General features: G+C 36.9%; 1 protein-coding gene across 1 annotated transcript in view; it reads right to left on the bottom strand.

Annotated features, from left to right (window-relative positions):
• The window catches only part of cplx2b (complexin 2b), a 49,279-nt gene that overhangs the window by 5,799 nt on the left and 25,084 nt on the right, over positions 1-18,396 (bottom strand). Inside the window, exon 3 of the mRNA XM_056472274.1 lies at positions 4,268-4,443. Within this exon, the coding sequence (XP_056328249.1) occupies positions 4,268-4,443 (176 nt within the window). The remainder of the gene's footprint in view (positions 1-4,267; positions 4,444-18,396) is intronic.

The raw sequence follows: 18,396 nt of genomic DNA on the forward strand, positions 1-18,396 counted from the left end.
CATCAACAGTACATATTTTGGATGTCTCCCTTTTCTGACCCATTAACTTCAGGTGTTGGAGTCTCTTCTGATATTATGATAAGTTGATTCAGGTGTGTTTGATTAGGGAGAGGTTGAAAATGTGTATTGTTGGTGTGCCTTCAGGAACAGGGTTGGGAAACACTGCTCTACACTATATATTGTACATTACTGTTTAAGGGCCGTTCACATATTGTTTCTAAAACCATGTGGCAAACATGAAACTTGTGCTTCCTCTAGCAATTTCAATGCAAACATTAGCTTGCATTTCCTTGGTGTCTGTCATTGCTAAGCAATCATCATATGCACTCTGAGGGACCACCACTGACAATCTCTTGCTGTAACTATGTTATCTATAAAGAAAATTAAAAAGAGCTGCAGTGTTTGGGTGTTCTGTGTTTGTCTGAGGTAATTAATCTATTACGATATGCGTATAATCCTACAAAACATGAAGCTGATGGTTGGTTCTAGTAACATGACGCTTAGTGCGCTTGGAGCATTTAAAAGAAAGTTGAGATTTTTTCAACTTACTGGATAAAGTGAGCAGGTCGCACCACATTGCACCATGTTGCTCTCTATTTCTCTGTGCTTGCCATGCATCTCCATTTGAAATAACAAACTTCAGCATGCAAAAGACTGTTATATGTGAACAGCCCCTAAAAGTTTAAGTTCTGTAAAACTTATTTTGTAAGAAGTGTACAGTCTCAGGAATAAAGGTCACTTGGGCCATTACATAATCTATATGTTTGTTGTGGTACAGTAAAGTTTGGTACAGGTCACCCTAATCAGGACAGAGTTTCTACTGCAAATAGTACCTAGGCATGGGCCGGTATACGATTCTGATGGTATTATAGCCTTGGATAAAAAATATCACGGTTTCACTGTATTGTGATTACTGCTCTAAAATATCTTCTTTTTAAATGCCCGGGTAAAATACAAAACGTTTCCCCCTTTGAACACAATATATTTTATTTTCAGAAACATTTATAATATTTTGGAACAGTAAACATGTCAGACTGAATAATTCAAATGCATCATTGACTTCTGCTGTCTTCATTAGTTTCAAAAACACAGATTTCTTTACTATTTAAAATGGTATCTTTGGATCTCTTTTCTGCTGTTTTCCTAAAAAAAATAAATAAATAAAAAAATTTAAAGAAATCTTACATATACCGTAGGAACGGTATAGCAGAAAATTGACGTTTTAAAACCTTGACCTTTCCAAACCGCGGTATACCTTGAAACGGTTATTGTCCTAATAGTACCTACTGTATGGTACACCAACATTTGAAAAAAGTTTACAGGTCTTTAATATATCATGTCTTTAGCTCACTATAATTCATTATTTGTATTGTAGATTATTAGCAACATGAAAATAGATCATAGAATGATTTTGCTGTTTATTTATATACAGTATGTCGCTTCCTGTGTTGTCATTGTGCAGGTGGCGATTCTCTGTAAACCAATAGCATTCAGAAGCGAGTCTATCTCCACCTTTTGGTACCGTAATGAAAATAGAAGTAAATAGATACAATACTCTACTGTTCAAAATTGTACTGTCTACGGGATAAACGTGACTAATAGGTTCAAATGCATTTGCTGAAAAAAAATGATGTAGCGAACATTAACTCACAAAACTAACAATTGTCTGTTTTTGGATATATCTGCGCATAGCATTATTTTTAGTGACTGCAATCTGATCTGCTAGGAGCAGGACACTTATAAATTGCCCAATACTCATCACTAAATGTCGTCCAGTTTCCATTATGCTTTGTGTTATTTACTGTGTGTGATTAATCGAATTTGAAACATTGCGATTAGCTAATCACAAGAGGCTGCAATATGAAATATATTTGTGTTATATTCAGAGCAAATGCGTGACTGCTGTCTGTGTGTGATAGTCTTACTAGCCAACTGAGTGAGCACACATTTGTTCTGCCCAATCAGAATGCTAAAAGCCCACAATAAAACAAACAAACAGGAAAGCGTGGACGAGTGGGATGATCTGCCACTTCAGAAACATTAATAGACAAATTCATATCAAAGAAAAACAGCATGTCAGCAATATGGGAATATTTTGGTTTCAACGTTACAGACATCGAACAAAAACAGGTCATTTGTAAGAGCTGTCGCAGAATTGTTGCCACAGCACGAGGAAATACAACAACCAGCACCTAAAAAAGCATCATAGGTGGCTATATGAGGAGTGTCTTGCTAAAAGGTAAACTACAAGTAATGCCAGTAACACTCAATCTAATAGCTAGCAACAGCAAAGTACAATTTTAGAGTTGTATGCAGCTGTTAGACCACATGAAAAAACATCACGAAGGCACCATGAAGATAACTAACACCATAACTCACTACTGTTTGCTCTAGAGAAAAATAGTGTTTAATTTCTGAATATTTACAAACAAATTTGAATAAAAGTTGGAATTAGTTAATATTTTTCATTTCATATTTTTAACTAGCTCTCACTGCATTTAAGCAGTAAGAAGCTATGATACTGAATACTGAGCTGAAACCTGACTATAAAATTAAAATGCTAATCAAATCGAAATCGCTATATCTGTTAAAAAAATTAACAATTAGATATTTTCCCCAGTTACTAGGTTCCCAATACCAACACCAACAACTCAAAATGCACCTAATTCTTATTTGGGATGATGTGTGATCCTGTAATGACCTGAAACTCTAGGATAACACTAAGATTATTCTTGTCCTTTAAGAAAAAGCTGTTAAATTAGCTGTAATTAACTGACATTAAGACCTCCTGCAAATGTGACATTTCATTAAAGGCTAATGGAGATTCATATTTGATGCATTATCCTCTCACACACATTAATCATTAAGTCATGTCATCAAGGTGTAATGGCTTTATCCTGCTTTAGATTGAAACTTATTAGCACATAAGGTCATGTTCCAATAATTCTGGTCTCAGGGTAAAAAGCTGATGTAGACTTAAGCTGTTTGTTTAATATCAATATTCTGTATTTAAATTAATGTTACTTGTTTCTTTAAAATGGTTAAACTTGTTAGCAATGGAAACTGTTCCAAAGTAAAGGTGTTTGGTGAATTTACAATTTTAAAGTGTTTCATCCACTGAAAAAATGACGTCTGCAAAATTGTTGCAAACAATTTATATGTGTTGAATTTAAGTAAAGCAATTTAATTTCTTAATATTCAACTTAATTTACTTGTTTAAATTCAGCCCAAATAAATTGGTTACAACCACTTAACTTAAAAAAAGATTTAGTAAATCCAACGAATAATCTTTGAATTTTTTTTCAGTGAGAGTTATATGTGAATACGCTTTGGGTTTTTGTATATCAAAATTCAAATCAATGTGTTACTTGATGTTTCTTCGAAATAGTGAAATTAATTAGTAATTTCTAACTGAAAACCATTTCAAAGTAAATCCTGCTCTAATATTAAAGGTTATTTTTCCATACTTGATTACTTTTAGTTGTCATGTTGGATATTAAAAATACTTAAATAAATAAATACAGCAGCTATGAAACCATTTTTATTATTTTCATTTTACTGCTGATATATCATTTATCGTAAGATCACATCCCCACAACACCACCTCTAATAAAATAAAATAATAAAAAAAATACAAATAAAATAAAATGTGTAATATACACAATTGACAAATAAATAAACAATAAATTCACATTAAAATAATAGCATTAAATCATCTTAAATTATTAGTCACAAAGAGAAATCTTAAAGACAGTTTAACCCAATGGTCTCAAACTCAATTCCTGGATGGCCACAACTCTGCACAGTTTAGCTCCAAACAACTGCAACTCACACCAGCTTAACAGTCTCCAGTAGTTTTGAACACCTTGATTAGTTGGATCAGCTGTGTTTGATTAGGGTTGGAGCAAAACTGTGCAGAGCTGCGGCCCTCCAGGAATCGAGTTTGAGACCTATGGTTTAACCTAATGTTTCCCAACCCTTTTCCTGAAGGCACGCCAACATAACATATTTTGGATGTCTCCCTTACCTGACTAATTAACTTCAGGTTTTGGAGTCTCTTCTTATGTTCTAATTAGGTGATTCAGGAGTGTTTGATTAGGGAGACATTGAAAATGTGTACTGTTGGTGTGCCTTCAGGAACAGGGTTGGGAAACACTGGTTTAACCCAAACTTAAAAAACAAAAAATAAAATAAAAAACTAAAACATGACCCCACTTATTAAAAATCACAAGCTGAAAAGTCATAAAAAGATAAAGAAATCTCTTACCTTATCTCGAATGGTTTGTCTGACCTTTTCCCTCTCTGCCTCCATTCGGGCATGTTTGGCCTTGCGCTCTTCCTCTTGTTGTCTCAGAGCCTCCTGTCTCTCCTCCTCTTTCTTCTGGGCATCAGGGTCCTTCTCCTCCTCTCCACCCAACATCTTTCCCATGTCTTTGGTGGCCCCTGTGCATTTAATAATATAAAAGACATGATTACCATCATGCAGTGACCGATAATTTACACAAAACCTTGTTTTTTATGTGCATATTAATATTTTAAATACATCTGTTCACTATTTTGAAATCTGTTTATTTTTGTTTGTTTGCTTTGTTTTATTTATTTTAATATAGCACTTACTGTATAAGGATTGGGGAAAAAAAAGCTTCTGACCATTTTGGTTTGTTTAATTATTTATTTGTAATGTATTAACATGTAATATTGCTAGACATATTTAAAAATACATGTCTAAATAATAATGTGTCAGAGAGAAATATTTAGTTTTCCTTTTCAAATAAAATGTAGGACATTGAACTGTCCAATCATCAAGCAATTATTTAATATATTCCAAAGGTCAGTACCTGTCAGTCTGGCGTCTTTGCTGTGTTATGTTGCATGTCTGGTGTGTCAGTGTTATGTTGTGTCATGTGATGTTATGTTGTGCCATGTTTCCATGTGTTTGTGGTGATGTCATGTGACTCCTTTGTTCTGTTTTCCCGCCGTTTGTTAATGTTTATTAGTTCCACCTGTGTCGCTCCCCTGTTTGTATTCAGTTCAATTATGTCTTTTGTATTTATACCCCTGTGTTCAGTTCAGTCTTAAGCTGCAGTCACACTGGGCTTTGTGTGTGCAAAATTCTGTTGTATGGTGCTGTGAAAAGGGGCGGGATTAAACAAGATGATTAGACTTTTAAAAAAAGCTAGCGATTGGTCTATGTTTTAAATTTCTGTCCAGAGAGGTCATGTTTTGATCCTAGATTGGTCTCACGCAGTCAAGTGATGCGATTTCGCAGGTCAGTGTTCACCAAGCTTGAACTTTGCACCGCAGCGACATGCGAAACTTGACGTATGACCTTTCTGTTTCCAGTCTGACGCATTCGCGTGCGTATGAATGGAAGTCTATGGGAGGAAAAGCCCAGTGTGACCGCAGCTTTAGTCTGGTATTGTATTGACATACTTTCCAGTGGTTGATGGGTCCTGGTCCAGTTGTGGATGTTAATATTTTGAATAGCTCTTGTGATCTGTGTGTTTGTGAAGTGAGCGACCTGAGACCGTACCATTATTCAGTTTTCCATTTCACATAAATCCTGTTCTTTTGAAATTATTGGAAAAATATATCAAGGTTTCTTTAGAAAATGTTAAGCAACATTTCTGTTTCCAGCTACTTAAACAGCATGTTACAATGAAAAAACTGTGTACTATTGAACACTGGAGATAAACTCCGCTTTGCCATTAATAGGATTACAAAACTTGACTGCTTTTACTGTATTTTTTTTTTCTTTTAAACTGGACTAGTACTCGCAGTGCTACATTAATTTAAACAAAAATACAGTATATTCTATACTTGTTCACAAACCCGATCATGATTTTTCATTGTACAATCTCCTAATATGATGCTCTACTAGAGCCAAAATAAAGGCAAAGAAAGACGCCAGTATGATGCATGTGCCGCTCCTCTCACTGCCATCTGTTTAAATGCTGAAACTCCACTGTTCACGCTGAGTATTCCACACCATGCTTTAGTTTCAGCAAACAACAGCCGCAGGTTATTGTGGGTAGTACAGCAGTAGATGCTTTTAAACCATGCCTATGTTTGCCTCCATAGAACAGTCATGTTCGCTTCTTAAAGTCTGCAAGAAATCAAAACCGACCAAATGATTTGGTTCTCACATTGCTAGTTTTGTGGTGAACACTTCATCTGTGCATGTTAAGAAAAAAAAAGTTTGCCGTTCTAATATTTAATTGAAATCTGAAAATGAAATGGTGGTGCAGTGGTAGCACTATGGCCACTCAGCAAGAAGGTCACTGGTTCAAGCCCCAGCTGGGCCAGCTGGCATTTCTGTGTGGAGTTTAGAATGTTCTTTGTGTTCGCGTGGGTTTCCTCTGGGTGCTCCGGTTTCCCCCACAGTCCAAAGACATGCAGTACAGGTGAATTGAATAAGCTAAATTGGTCAGGGTGTATGTGTGTGAACATGGGAGTGCATGGGTGTTTCCCAGTGTTGGGTTGTGGCTGGAAAGGCATCTGCTGCATTAAACATATGCTGGACAAGTTTGCCGTTCATTCTGCTGTGGCGACCCCTGATTAATAAAGGGACTTAGCCGAAAAGAAAGTGAATGAAAATGAAACGCACCTCCTGTTTTGTTTTCAGTTAATTTGTCAGATTACGTATGTCTTAGGAATTGGTTGTGCCTAACATAATTAACCACGCTCCAACTGTCAGTTTTTACAAACAGAAATGGTAAGGAGTAGTCTGTTGTAATAACTCTCCCCAAACCTTTTTCCTGATCTTTCTGAATGAAATGCCTACTTTATTACATCCATTCAACTCAAGCTGAAAAAACAAGCCATGCCCACTGTTTGCTCATTTAATATTCAATTTCTCTAGGAACTGCGTCACAATATGAAAAAAAATAATGGTCGCAGTTTACAGTTCATAGGGATTTTAAACCACAATTAAAGGTGAGACACCGCAGGAAAAACAAACGATTTTGAGATTTTAGTTTTTCTTAATGTGGTTTAGTCTAAAAAAACATCTAAAATACTATTTTAAGTGTTACTTTGTGTTTGTAGGTTACAATTACAGTACATATTTTTAAAGGTAGGTTTAATGTTTTTTTTCCAAAGTTAAATTATGGCTTCAGAAGCACTTATGTCAGTGTGTCCGTGAGGCCTTAAAAAGTTATAAAATGTCTTAATAGATTATATAATCGATTATAAAATGTCTTCAACTAAATTTTAGGCCCTAAAAAGTCTTAAATTCACAGAAATAATTTTAAACATTATTTTCCATTATGTAAAGCTACCCAATGGATTCAACACATGTCCAATCCCCAACAATACATCTCAATAAAACTTTTAGCAAAACTCTACACAAAACTCAATGCATACATTTAGTTTAAGTTTTTATTTTTAAGTTTTTTTAAGTTAATATGTATACAACTAGGGTCTGCTTGTTTTGACATGTTATTTTAAATATGTGGCTAAGAAAAAAACGAATTAGAATTTGATTTACTGATGGGGCAAGTAAAAAAAAATGCTAGACCATTAAAAAAATCCTTAAAGTTCAGCCCTATATAAGTCTAAAATTTAATTCTTGTTGGTCTTAACTTGACTTGGTGAAACCTGCATAAACGCTGCACATACACCAAACTTTAGTTTCTTTCTTTTTTCTTTTTCTATTTGACAATACACCTAATTTAAGAAGGATATACACAAAGTGTTACCAAACTTTAGTTTTATTCATAGCTGTATTCTAAAAGTCACAGAAGGATTTGTTCATACTTAATTTGCCTGATTTATATACTATAGAATTATATCATTTCATTTAACAACTTCTACTCAAATTCAACTAATATTACAGTGAAGATTATTTTTCCTTACTTGATTACTTTGTTGTCATGTTGGATACTGCAAATATAGATAATTAAAGAATCTTTTTTTAATTATTCATTTGTAATGTATTAACACATGTGTATTTTTAAGTACACAATGTCTAAATACTAATGTCTAAGAGAGAAATATTTAGTTTTCCTTTTCAAGTTCAAATAAAATGTAGGAAAATAAACTTTCCATTCATCAAGCAAATATTTAATATATTGCAAAGGTCAGTACAACTATTTAGTCTTCAATTTCCATTTCACGATTAATTTAATTAATACATATGTCAAGGTTTCTTTGGAAAATATTAAGCAACAGGACTGTTTCCAAATTATTTAACAGCATGTTACAATGAAGAAGTGTGTAACACTGAAGAATGGAGATAAACTCAGTTTTGCCATCATAAGATTACAAAATTTTCCTGTTTTTACTGTATTTAAAGTGGATTAGTACTGACAGTGCTACATTAATTTAAACAAAAATACAGTAAATTCTTTACTTGTTCACAAACCCGATCATGGTTTACAATCTCCTAATATGATGATATACTAGAGCCAAAATTAAGGCAAAGAGAGACGCCAGTATGATGCTGCTCCTCTCACTGTTATTTAACAGCAACAACAAAATACACAAATTCTGAAAGCTTTCCTTCTGTTTTTGGTTTTTTGCAGTATTTTCTAAATTCCAGGCTAATATATAAAAATCTACCTCAGTAAAACCTTTGCTAATGCTTTAAAAAAGTTTGAACTTCTTTGTCTAGTGTTCAGATGTTTTTGCTCAAATATGCTAATTAAATTTGCACATTTGTAATAAAAATGAACTAGTTCTTCATTTAAACAACATTCTAGAAAACCTGAAATACAAAAATAACGTTAAAAAAGTAAAGTTTTTAACATATTTAACCTGGGAAGAATGGTTATAACTATTAGGTTTTTGTTATTATTATTTACCTGTAAAAGTCTCTAGCATGCTGAAAGATTTGGTTGCAAGTGCTGCACTGTTGCTGTAAGTCATTGATCATTTGCATAATGGCAGCGCACAGACTGTCTAAGCAACTGTACACTCATTTATTATTAATAGCTGTCGTTTATTATGCATGAGCGTGCATTTAAAATCTAGCGTCGAGGTCTATGCTTCACATTCACGTGTTTAATTGCTTCCCTCTGACACTCAGGATGTTGAAGGAGAAAGGAGTGACAGTGAACTCTTTAAGTGGCCTTTAAGTGTCTGCGTAGACAACTTGTGCTGACATTACATTGCTCGTATTGTCTCAGGCTGCAGTTAAATGAAGGACCACAAGAATGTTTCAAGTCATTCGCTCTCTGTGGGCTCTGGCCATTTTATACCCACATTAAAACTCTCAAACCTTACTGATCGATAATTAACTAACTGCCTTGTTTTCATTGCTTGCTTTCCTTCATGTGTTATGTTGTGGTAAACTATCCCTTTAAATTTAATATTAGTTTAGTTTGTTTCACATTTGTTGGGCAAACTGCATATGGGTTCAGTATAGAGATGTAAAAGTATGAAGATTTGATATCATGATTACAGTGACTAAAATCATCACAGTTATCAGTATAATCATGTTTTTGTTAAAATGACCTAAAATAGTCAAAAACAACTATCACATACTTAAGGCATTCCACCAACTTTTGTATCTGACAATGAACAAACAATAAATAACAGTTTTTCAGTTCACAGTTTTAGTGATAATAATCATTGGAAAATCATTGGAAAATGTAACATGGTTACCTTGAAACCAGTATTCGTGACAACATCATTCAACTCACTTTCTGTGGATAATGTTACAATACTGTTATTTAAGTATCATTGAGCAAGTATTGTAGTTTTATTTTATAAATAGTTTGAATTTGTTTTGACAGACATAATTTGTTGAAGTTTTAGGGCCCTATTATACACCTGGCGCAATTTGTGTTTTGCGCGATTTGTTGCTATTTTCAGAAACTGAAATAGACTGCGCCATTGACCAACTAAAAGCTGGTCTAAACTCCAGCGCAGAGGACGTTAGTTATGTGCCTATGCAGGTTTAAACACTTAGTATACACAGGATGTACATCAATAGACAAATATCTTTACATATATATTAAAAAAGGATTAAAATGTTACAAAAATTATTATTTACTACATAAATATAACTTCCCTGCCTTCATGTCCAGTGGGCTTTTTTTCCAGTTTATTCATGACAATTTGCATCTTTATTATATATATATATATATATATATATATATATATATATATATATATATATATATATATATATATATATATATATATATATTTTTTTTTTTTATTATTAGCAGTATTATTTATTATATGCATCTTTATATTTGTCCACCTGTCTGGTTTTGGAGACATATATGCGTCACCATATGGAGCATAAGACATAAGGACGTATGTTTGGTTTTAACTCGCATTTGTTATTATTGCTCATTTATTCATTTGCTGGAAGTTAGAACTGAATTTATAGTTTTGAAGCAAGTCTTTGCGCTTAACAAATGAAATTAAATATGTAGGCTAATGGATGTCTTCAGTGGAGTGTGTACAACACTGTTTTCTAATCCATGAAAGAGTAAAAGTAAAGAGAAAGAGCCCGAATGGAGGAGGCTCAATCTTTATCCTCACACAGATGGTCTGTTTAACTGTTTTCTCGCTAGTGAAGCATTCGGTTTTCCATTCAGTTTTTCCATTTACAAAGTACGCCATGTAAATAGCAAATGTGCCATAGAGCGATGCAACTGAGTCCTAAAAGGAATGTGAGATGAGAATCTGATTGGTTTAATGCACATTATGCTCAAAACTCACCCATAACACATTAAGAGAATAAGCACAACCCTGTTAGACCATGCGTCATCATATTTTTTCATCCTTAATATAGCAAAAGTGAATTCGGACATGCCCTTAATGCCTTTGCACCATGCGCTTTAGACTTTGCACCTAGATTCTTAAAATAGAGACCTTAGTCTTTTTGTTTGTTTCTTTGTTTGTTTGTTTGTTTGTTTATTAGTTGTGTCACATGTCTTTAGTTTTTATTATATTTTATTTCAGTTTGTCATTAGGTGCTGTAATTTAACTTAAAACTAAATGAAATGCATAAGAAAGTAATTTTTTTTATATTCTAGTAAATGCTTAATTAGTCATTTAACAAACATAATTATCCAAGACTATATATCTTAACATATAATTATAATTATGTATCTGTTTTAAATGGGTTTTCCCACTTGGTACAATGTAAATGTCTAAATGCCTAAAAATATGAGTGAAATAGCAAGCTTAGCAATAAAACACACACACACACACACACACACACACACACATACACACGTTTTCATCATTGTGGAACCTTCTGATAGACGTAATGATGTTTATATGTTCATTCCCATCCTCTGAGACCATCATTAATCTTCGGATCACAAATGAAGATATTTTATATAAAATCCGAGAGCTCCCTTATCCTCCATAGACAGCAAGGTTCCCAATTAAAAAAAAAAGTCCATAAAAAACATCCTGAAAACAGACCATATGCCTTCAGTAGTTCAATCGCAATATTGTGAAACCACAAGAATAGTTCTGTGCGCACATAAAGCAAAATAACTTTATTCAACCGTTTCTTCTCCTCAGTGTCAGTATATTGTGCACGTTCACTCACTAGCACTGTGCTACTAGCACTTGACTATTTAGAAAACATTATTGGGTAATTTTCTGAACTTTAAAGGAGTCTGGATCCTTGCTCTCCATGGAGGATGAGAGAGCTTTCAGATTTCATACAAAAATATATTAAATTGTGTTTCAAAGATGTCTCGGGGGTTGGAATGACATGAGGGTGAGTACTTAATAACATTTCATTTTTTTAGTTTAACTAACACTAAATAATATTCAGTATCTTACATTTTCACGATAAGTGGCTTTCCAGCATCATGTTCATCAAATCAGCTGTATGAAAAATAAGGTAGCTCTGAGATAAGTGCGTTGAAAATTAACGTTTTTCTTCATAAATTAATTTGTGTTAAATCAACAGCCCTTCTGGAAAATGAGCTTTAAGCTTGAAACATTCTTCAGATATTCATATTGGATGAATTGTTCAACAAACATGCCGCTCCTGAGAGCTTAAAGCAAGATGTAGGCCGTTGCATTTAGTCCTGTTGTCGTGTTTAAAGCCACACAGAGGATGGTTAGCATAACAAAAGAACTGCTTCCCTCTATCAGATTCTTCATGGCTTTACATCAAAGCACTTGGCAGGAACAGCAGTGATGGTTCTGGATGGAGGAGCAAATCTGGGCTCTGCATAACGCTGTATTCCAGCCTAACTCTTAATGATATGTGAATTATCAGAGCTTAGGAAATTAGCATATTAATTAACTTCTTTTATAACTGTAAAGAAGTAGTAGTAGAAAAATAGGTCACTTGTGTTAGAAACACTGCTGGTTTAAGGCAAGACACTGCAGGTAAATAGGGTAAAAAGTGTTAACTTATAGTTACCACCATACTTACCCAGTTGATTGGATGAAGAAAAAAGGTTCTAAATGTTATATTTACAAATGCAAATGAGCCATTGTTTAATTAAACACTTCTAGCACAAATACATCGGAACATTTCCAGCAGGCACAGGACGTCAGCATGACATCTGATTGACGGTGTATCCCAATGTTGTGGGGACGTTGCATTTTGTTTGGACATGAAAATCAGGTTGACATCAGAACCCAACATCAGGTCAATGTCCAACGTCCAACCTAAAATTAACCAAATATCAACATCTAATGATGTTACAGCTTGACGTTGTGTGGTAGTTACCACTATGACATCTATGAGACGTTGGATTTTGGTTGCCATTCCTGATGAATAAATATGACGTTGGTTTAAGATGTTGGCTCTGTTTGATTTTGGTCACTTTCCAACACAACCTAAAGTCAACCAAATATCAACATCATTTGACGTCATTACTGGATGTCAAAATAATGTTCTAAGATGCTGGCTAGACTGAATTTTGGTCACCTGACGTCACGATCTAAATCTAACCTAATATTAGTATCTTATGACACTGCGTGCCTGCTGGGTGGGATGAGGTCAAGTTTAAAATTCTTTTTCCATTTTATTGTGTACAAAGAGGATTTTGGGAATCTCTTTTATCATGATTGATAAAGTACTGCATTTTATACATTTTTCTTTTCTCAAAATAATTTTCCAGAATAATAGCTCAAAATAATGTTTTATATGATTAGGCAAATTATGAGGCATATCCTTCAGTAAAGTTTTAAAATGCAGAAATAATTTTTTTGAAGCGTATATAAGTGGAGATTTTAGACTCATTTTGAGAAAACGCTTCTAAATATGTAAGTAATTTAAATCAACAAACACATATTGATAAAGTGCAACAAAGTGATATTTAAATTTTATTTTGAAAGTTTTCAATGCATTACCGCAAGAAAAAAAAACTAATAAATAAACTTTATGAAAAGCCAAAAAGCCCCAAATCTCAAATGTTACTGGTGCGCGAAAAGTTTTTGCCTCCAGTGTTTTGCTTTAATACAGTGCCTAAAATAAATAACTTGCATAAAATGTCTTAAAGTTCTTGAAGGATTAAAACAAGGTTGGGGAGTGGATCTGGATATATTTTGTGCAAATACAGAGCCATTAATAATCAATGCAGTCTTTAAGTGCATTTATATTACATTCAATGGCCTTTTTTCAGTTTTTGGTCATTCTTTAATAAAAGTCTTTCACGCTGACAAACAAAAACAATGTTTTTTTCCAGTCTGCTGAACACAGAGGGCAGCGTGGGGTGATTCCTCTGTGGGTTCTTGAAGGAATTCTATATGCTTCTGAATAATTTGCAAGGGCTGAGGAAATCTGGCGAAGGAAAGTCTGTTTAATAATGGATGATTTTTGTGAGTAAATCACGCTCCATTACCTCAGAGCTATGGAGCAGAGTTTAAGCTATGTCATTTTATAAGCTCCAGACACAGCAAAAAAAAAAATCACCTTATTTGATTGATGTCTCATAATATATATATATATATATATATATATATATATATATATATATATATATATATATATATATATATATATATATATATATATATAATTGAAGTCAGAATTATTAGCCCCCTTTTGATTTTTTTTTTCTTTTTCAAATATTTTCTAATTGATGTTTAACAGAGCAAGGAAAAAAATAACCAAACGGGCAAATAAGTCAGGGGGCTAATAATTCGACTTCAACTGTATGTGTATATATATATATATATATATATATATATATATATATATATATATATATATATATATATATATATATATATATATATATATATACATATATATATATATATATATACATATATCATATATATATATATACACATACATACATACATACATACATACATACACGCACACACACACACATACATGCACACACATATACATATACATAAAATGTATATATATCTATATAATGTATATATATCTATATCTATCTATCTATCTATATATATATATATATATATATATATATATATATATATATATATATATATATATATATATATATGTGTGTGTATATACGTATGTGTCATGGATTGGTCAGGCTCTCACGACCCCCACTCACGAAGATCACCATCACCTGACTTCTAATGAGCACACAGCTGCATCACATTCACGAGCACCAGATAAAAGCACAGCACTCCAGTCGCTCATTGTCCGGGCTCGTCTCGACGAAAGCGGACAACTGAGCGACCACTCAGCGTAGTCATCCTCAGCTAAAACAAACGATTTACTTACCTGTTCTCTTTGTATTCCTCCTAGTCTTCCTGGTCCTCCCGAATCGTCCTGTCTTCCAGTCCTTCCAAGTCTGTGTCATCCTCTGTCAGCTGTATCTGGTGTGTGCTGTCCATCCTCGTGTATTCCTGTTACCCAGCCACGGAGGAAAAGACCCCAACATCATTCCTGATCCTCCTGGCTATCCTTCATGTGCTCCTTGTTGTCATTTAATAAACACCCTAACGTTTCCTTACCTCTGTCTCCTGTCCGCTTCATAACAGAAGCCCGGACCCATAACGACGACAACATGAGCACCCCCGATCACCTTCAAGAGCTGGTGGACCAGTTGAAGCGGATTCTACAGCCACCAGCTCCACTTTCCAACGCACCACCAGCACCGAGCACTTCCGCCTCCACAGTTTCTTCTTCGGCCCTTCCTTCCAGTCCCATGGCCCGACCAGCGCCCTACTCAGGCGGAGCGGGGGAGTGCAATGGTTTTCTGTTACAATGTTCCCTCATATTCGAAATGCAACCTTCTCTATATCCCACAGATAAGTCGAAGATCGCCTACATCGTATCTCTACTCTCTGGACCTGCACTTAAATGGGCTGAGACGATCTGGAACCAAGCCGGGCCGGTCATGAATTCCATCACTACCTTCACGGAGTATTTCAAAGAGGTGTTTGGACGTTCTGATGGGGAAGTAGCCGCTGGAGAGCAGCTGTATCATCTAAAGCAAGGTACTCTATCTACACAGGAATATGCTCTCCGGTTTCGCACTCTAGCAGCTGCAAGTGGATGGAATGAGAGATCGTTGTTGACCACGTACCGGCTCGGCTTGGAACCCACTCTCCGAATCCAACTGGCCACATTAGATGATACAATGGGTCTGGAGAGATTCATCCAACATTCTCTCCGATGTTCCGATCGTCTCCGTTCCTATCAACAGGACACCATCACCCCCTCGTCTGCACTCCTCCAATCGCCTGAGTCAACAGCCTCTCCAGAACCAGAACCCATGATAATAGAGTCTGGAAGACTGACATCAGCGGAACGACAGAGGAGGCTGACCCGGGGTCTGTGTCTATACTGCGGTGTCAGTGGACACACCCGTATGGCGTGTCCCCTTCGTCCCATTCGGACTTCAGTGAGTGTATTCAGTACGAATATTGAACAATGTAAACCACTTACTACCACCGTACAAATAACTACTGCCTCTATTTCTCTCCTTGTCACAGCCCTCATCGACTCCGGGTCAGCAGGGAACTTCATCTCCCAATCCCTCTGTCGTCAACTCCACCTCCGTACTGAGGCGTCCTCGCATATATACCAGATACAACCGATAACCCAGTGCACTCGATCTTCGACCCGTATCCATCGACAATGCGAAGACATCCTTCTTCAAGTGGGGTTGTTACATCAAGAGAGGATTCAATTTCTGGTTCTGGAGGGTGCAAATATGGACATCATTCTAGGGCGCCCGTGGCTGGTGAAGCACGATCCCATCATCTCTTGGGGCACAGGAGAGATAAAGAAATGGGGATCTGGATGTACACCTGCCTGTTTTCCAAATCTCCCTCTTCAAGGTCGGAACCCCATTTCTTTGTTTGCAACATCGGTCGAGAGCCCTCCTGAGAAGCAGTCTATCCACATTCCTAAGGAGTACAGCTCCTTTCATGATGTCTTCTGCCCCAAGAGAGCTTCCCAGCTACCGCCGCATCGGCCATGGGACTGCGCGATCGACCTAGTTCCAGATGCCCAGTTGCCAAGAGGTAGGATCTACCCGCTCTCGCTTCCAGAGAATCAGGCAATGGAAGATTACATAAGGGAGGCTCTGAGTCAGGGGTACATACGTCACTCAAAATCACCAGCCGCCTCAAGCTTCTTCTTTGTGGCCAAGAAGGACGGAGGGCTGCGTCCATGCATCGACTACAGGGTCCTAAATAACGGTACAGTAAAATACCGATATCCCCTTCCTCTGGTACCAGCCGCTTTGGAACAGCTCCGAGAAGCTAAAGTCTTCACTAAGTTGGACCTCCGCAGCGCGTATAATCTGATAAGAATACGTGAGGGGGACCAATGGAAGACAGCATTCGTGACCCCTACTGGCCACTATGAATATGAGGTCATGCCTTACGGTCTGGTCAACGCCCCCTCCGTATTCCAAAACTTCATTCATGAAGTCCTCCGGGAGTTTCTTCACCACTGTGTAATAGTGTACATAGATGACATCCTCATTTACTCCCGGAGTGAGGCCGAACATCGCCAACACGTTGCGGAGGTCCTACACACATTGAGAGAACATCACCTCTACCTCAAAGCGGAGAAATGCTCATTCCACCAGAAGTCGATTCATTTCTTGGGATACATCATTGACCAAACCGGTATACGTATGGATGGGAAGAAAATTGAGGCTGTTCTATCCTGGTCAGAACCCACTTCCATTAAGGAGCTCCAGAGGTTTCTTGGGTTTGCTAACTTTTATAGACGGTTTATCAAGGACTACAGCAGGATTACATCACCTCTCACTAATCTCCTCAAGGGTAAACCCAAAGGACTGGAGTGGACCAAAGAAGCAGCCGCAGCCTTCCGCCTTCTTAAGAAGGAGTTCACAAGGGCCCCACTCCTGACTCATCCTGACCCAAATCTTCCTTTCGTGGTGGAAGTGGACGCATCCACCACCGGCGTCGGGGCAGTATTATCTCAACATCATGATACACCGCCCCGACTGCATCCCTGTGCCTATTTCTCTCGGAAGTTGAGCCCGGCGGAGCAGAATTACAGCATAGGAGACAGGGAGCTTCTAGCAATCAAGCTAGCCTTGGAGGAGTGGCGTCACTGGTTGGAGGGAGCCAAACATCCGTTCCAGGTGATCACAGATCACAAAAACCTCCAATACATCAAAGAGGCCAAGAGACTATGTCCACGTCAAGCCAGATGGTCACTTTTCTTCTCACGTTTTGATTTCTCCATTTCCTATCGTCCAGGACCCAAGAATCTAAGAGCAGACGCTCTCTCTCGTTTACACGAGCATCACGATCATGAAGAACTCCCAACGAAGATTCTTCCCGAACACATCTCCATTTGTCCGATCACCTGGAACGCTCCTCCAGTCGTTGCCACTCCGGAAGCCCCTGCTCCGCCGGGATGCCCTCCTCATCGGCAGTTCATACCACCTGAACACCGGGTAGATCTGATCCACTCCTTACATACCTCGCTAGGCACTGGACATCCAGGGATCAACAATACTCTCTCGCTAGTATCCCAACGATTCTGGTGGCCAAACATGGCAAGGGATGTGAGGCAATATGTTCAGGGCTGTAAGGACTGTGCCCAATCCAAGAGCCCACGTCATCTACCCGCTGGAAAGCTCCATCCCTTGCCGATTCCGAACCGTCCCTGGTCACACCTAGGAGTGGACTTTATCACTGACCTCCCTTCGTCAGAAGGTAATACCTGTATTCTAGTCATAGTAGATAGATTCTCAAAGTTTGTCAAACTAATCCCTCTGAAAGGTCTTCCCACAGCCTTTGAAACTGCCGACAATATCTTTAATCAAGTCTTCAGGTCATTTGGTATTCCAGAAGATATTGTGTCGGACAGAGGTCCACAGTTCATCTCACGTCTATGGAAAGCCTTCTTCAAGCTCCTAGGTGTGGCCGTCAGCCTCTCTTCTGGATATCATCCCCAAACCAACGGGCAGACAGAGAGGAAGATTCAGGAGGTGGGACGGTTCCTGAGGACCTTCTGCAGTGGTCACCAGA

Source organism: Danio aesculapii, chromosome 14, assembly GCF_903798145.1.
Source record: "Danio aesculapii chromosome 14, fDanAes4.1, whole genome shotgun sequence".
Lineage (NCBI taxonomy): Eukaryota > Metazoa > Chordata > Actinopteri > Cypriniformes > Danionidae > Danio > Danio aesculapii.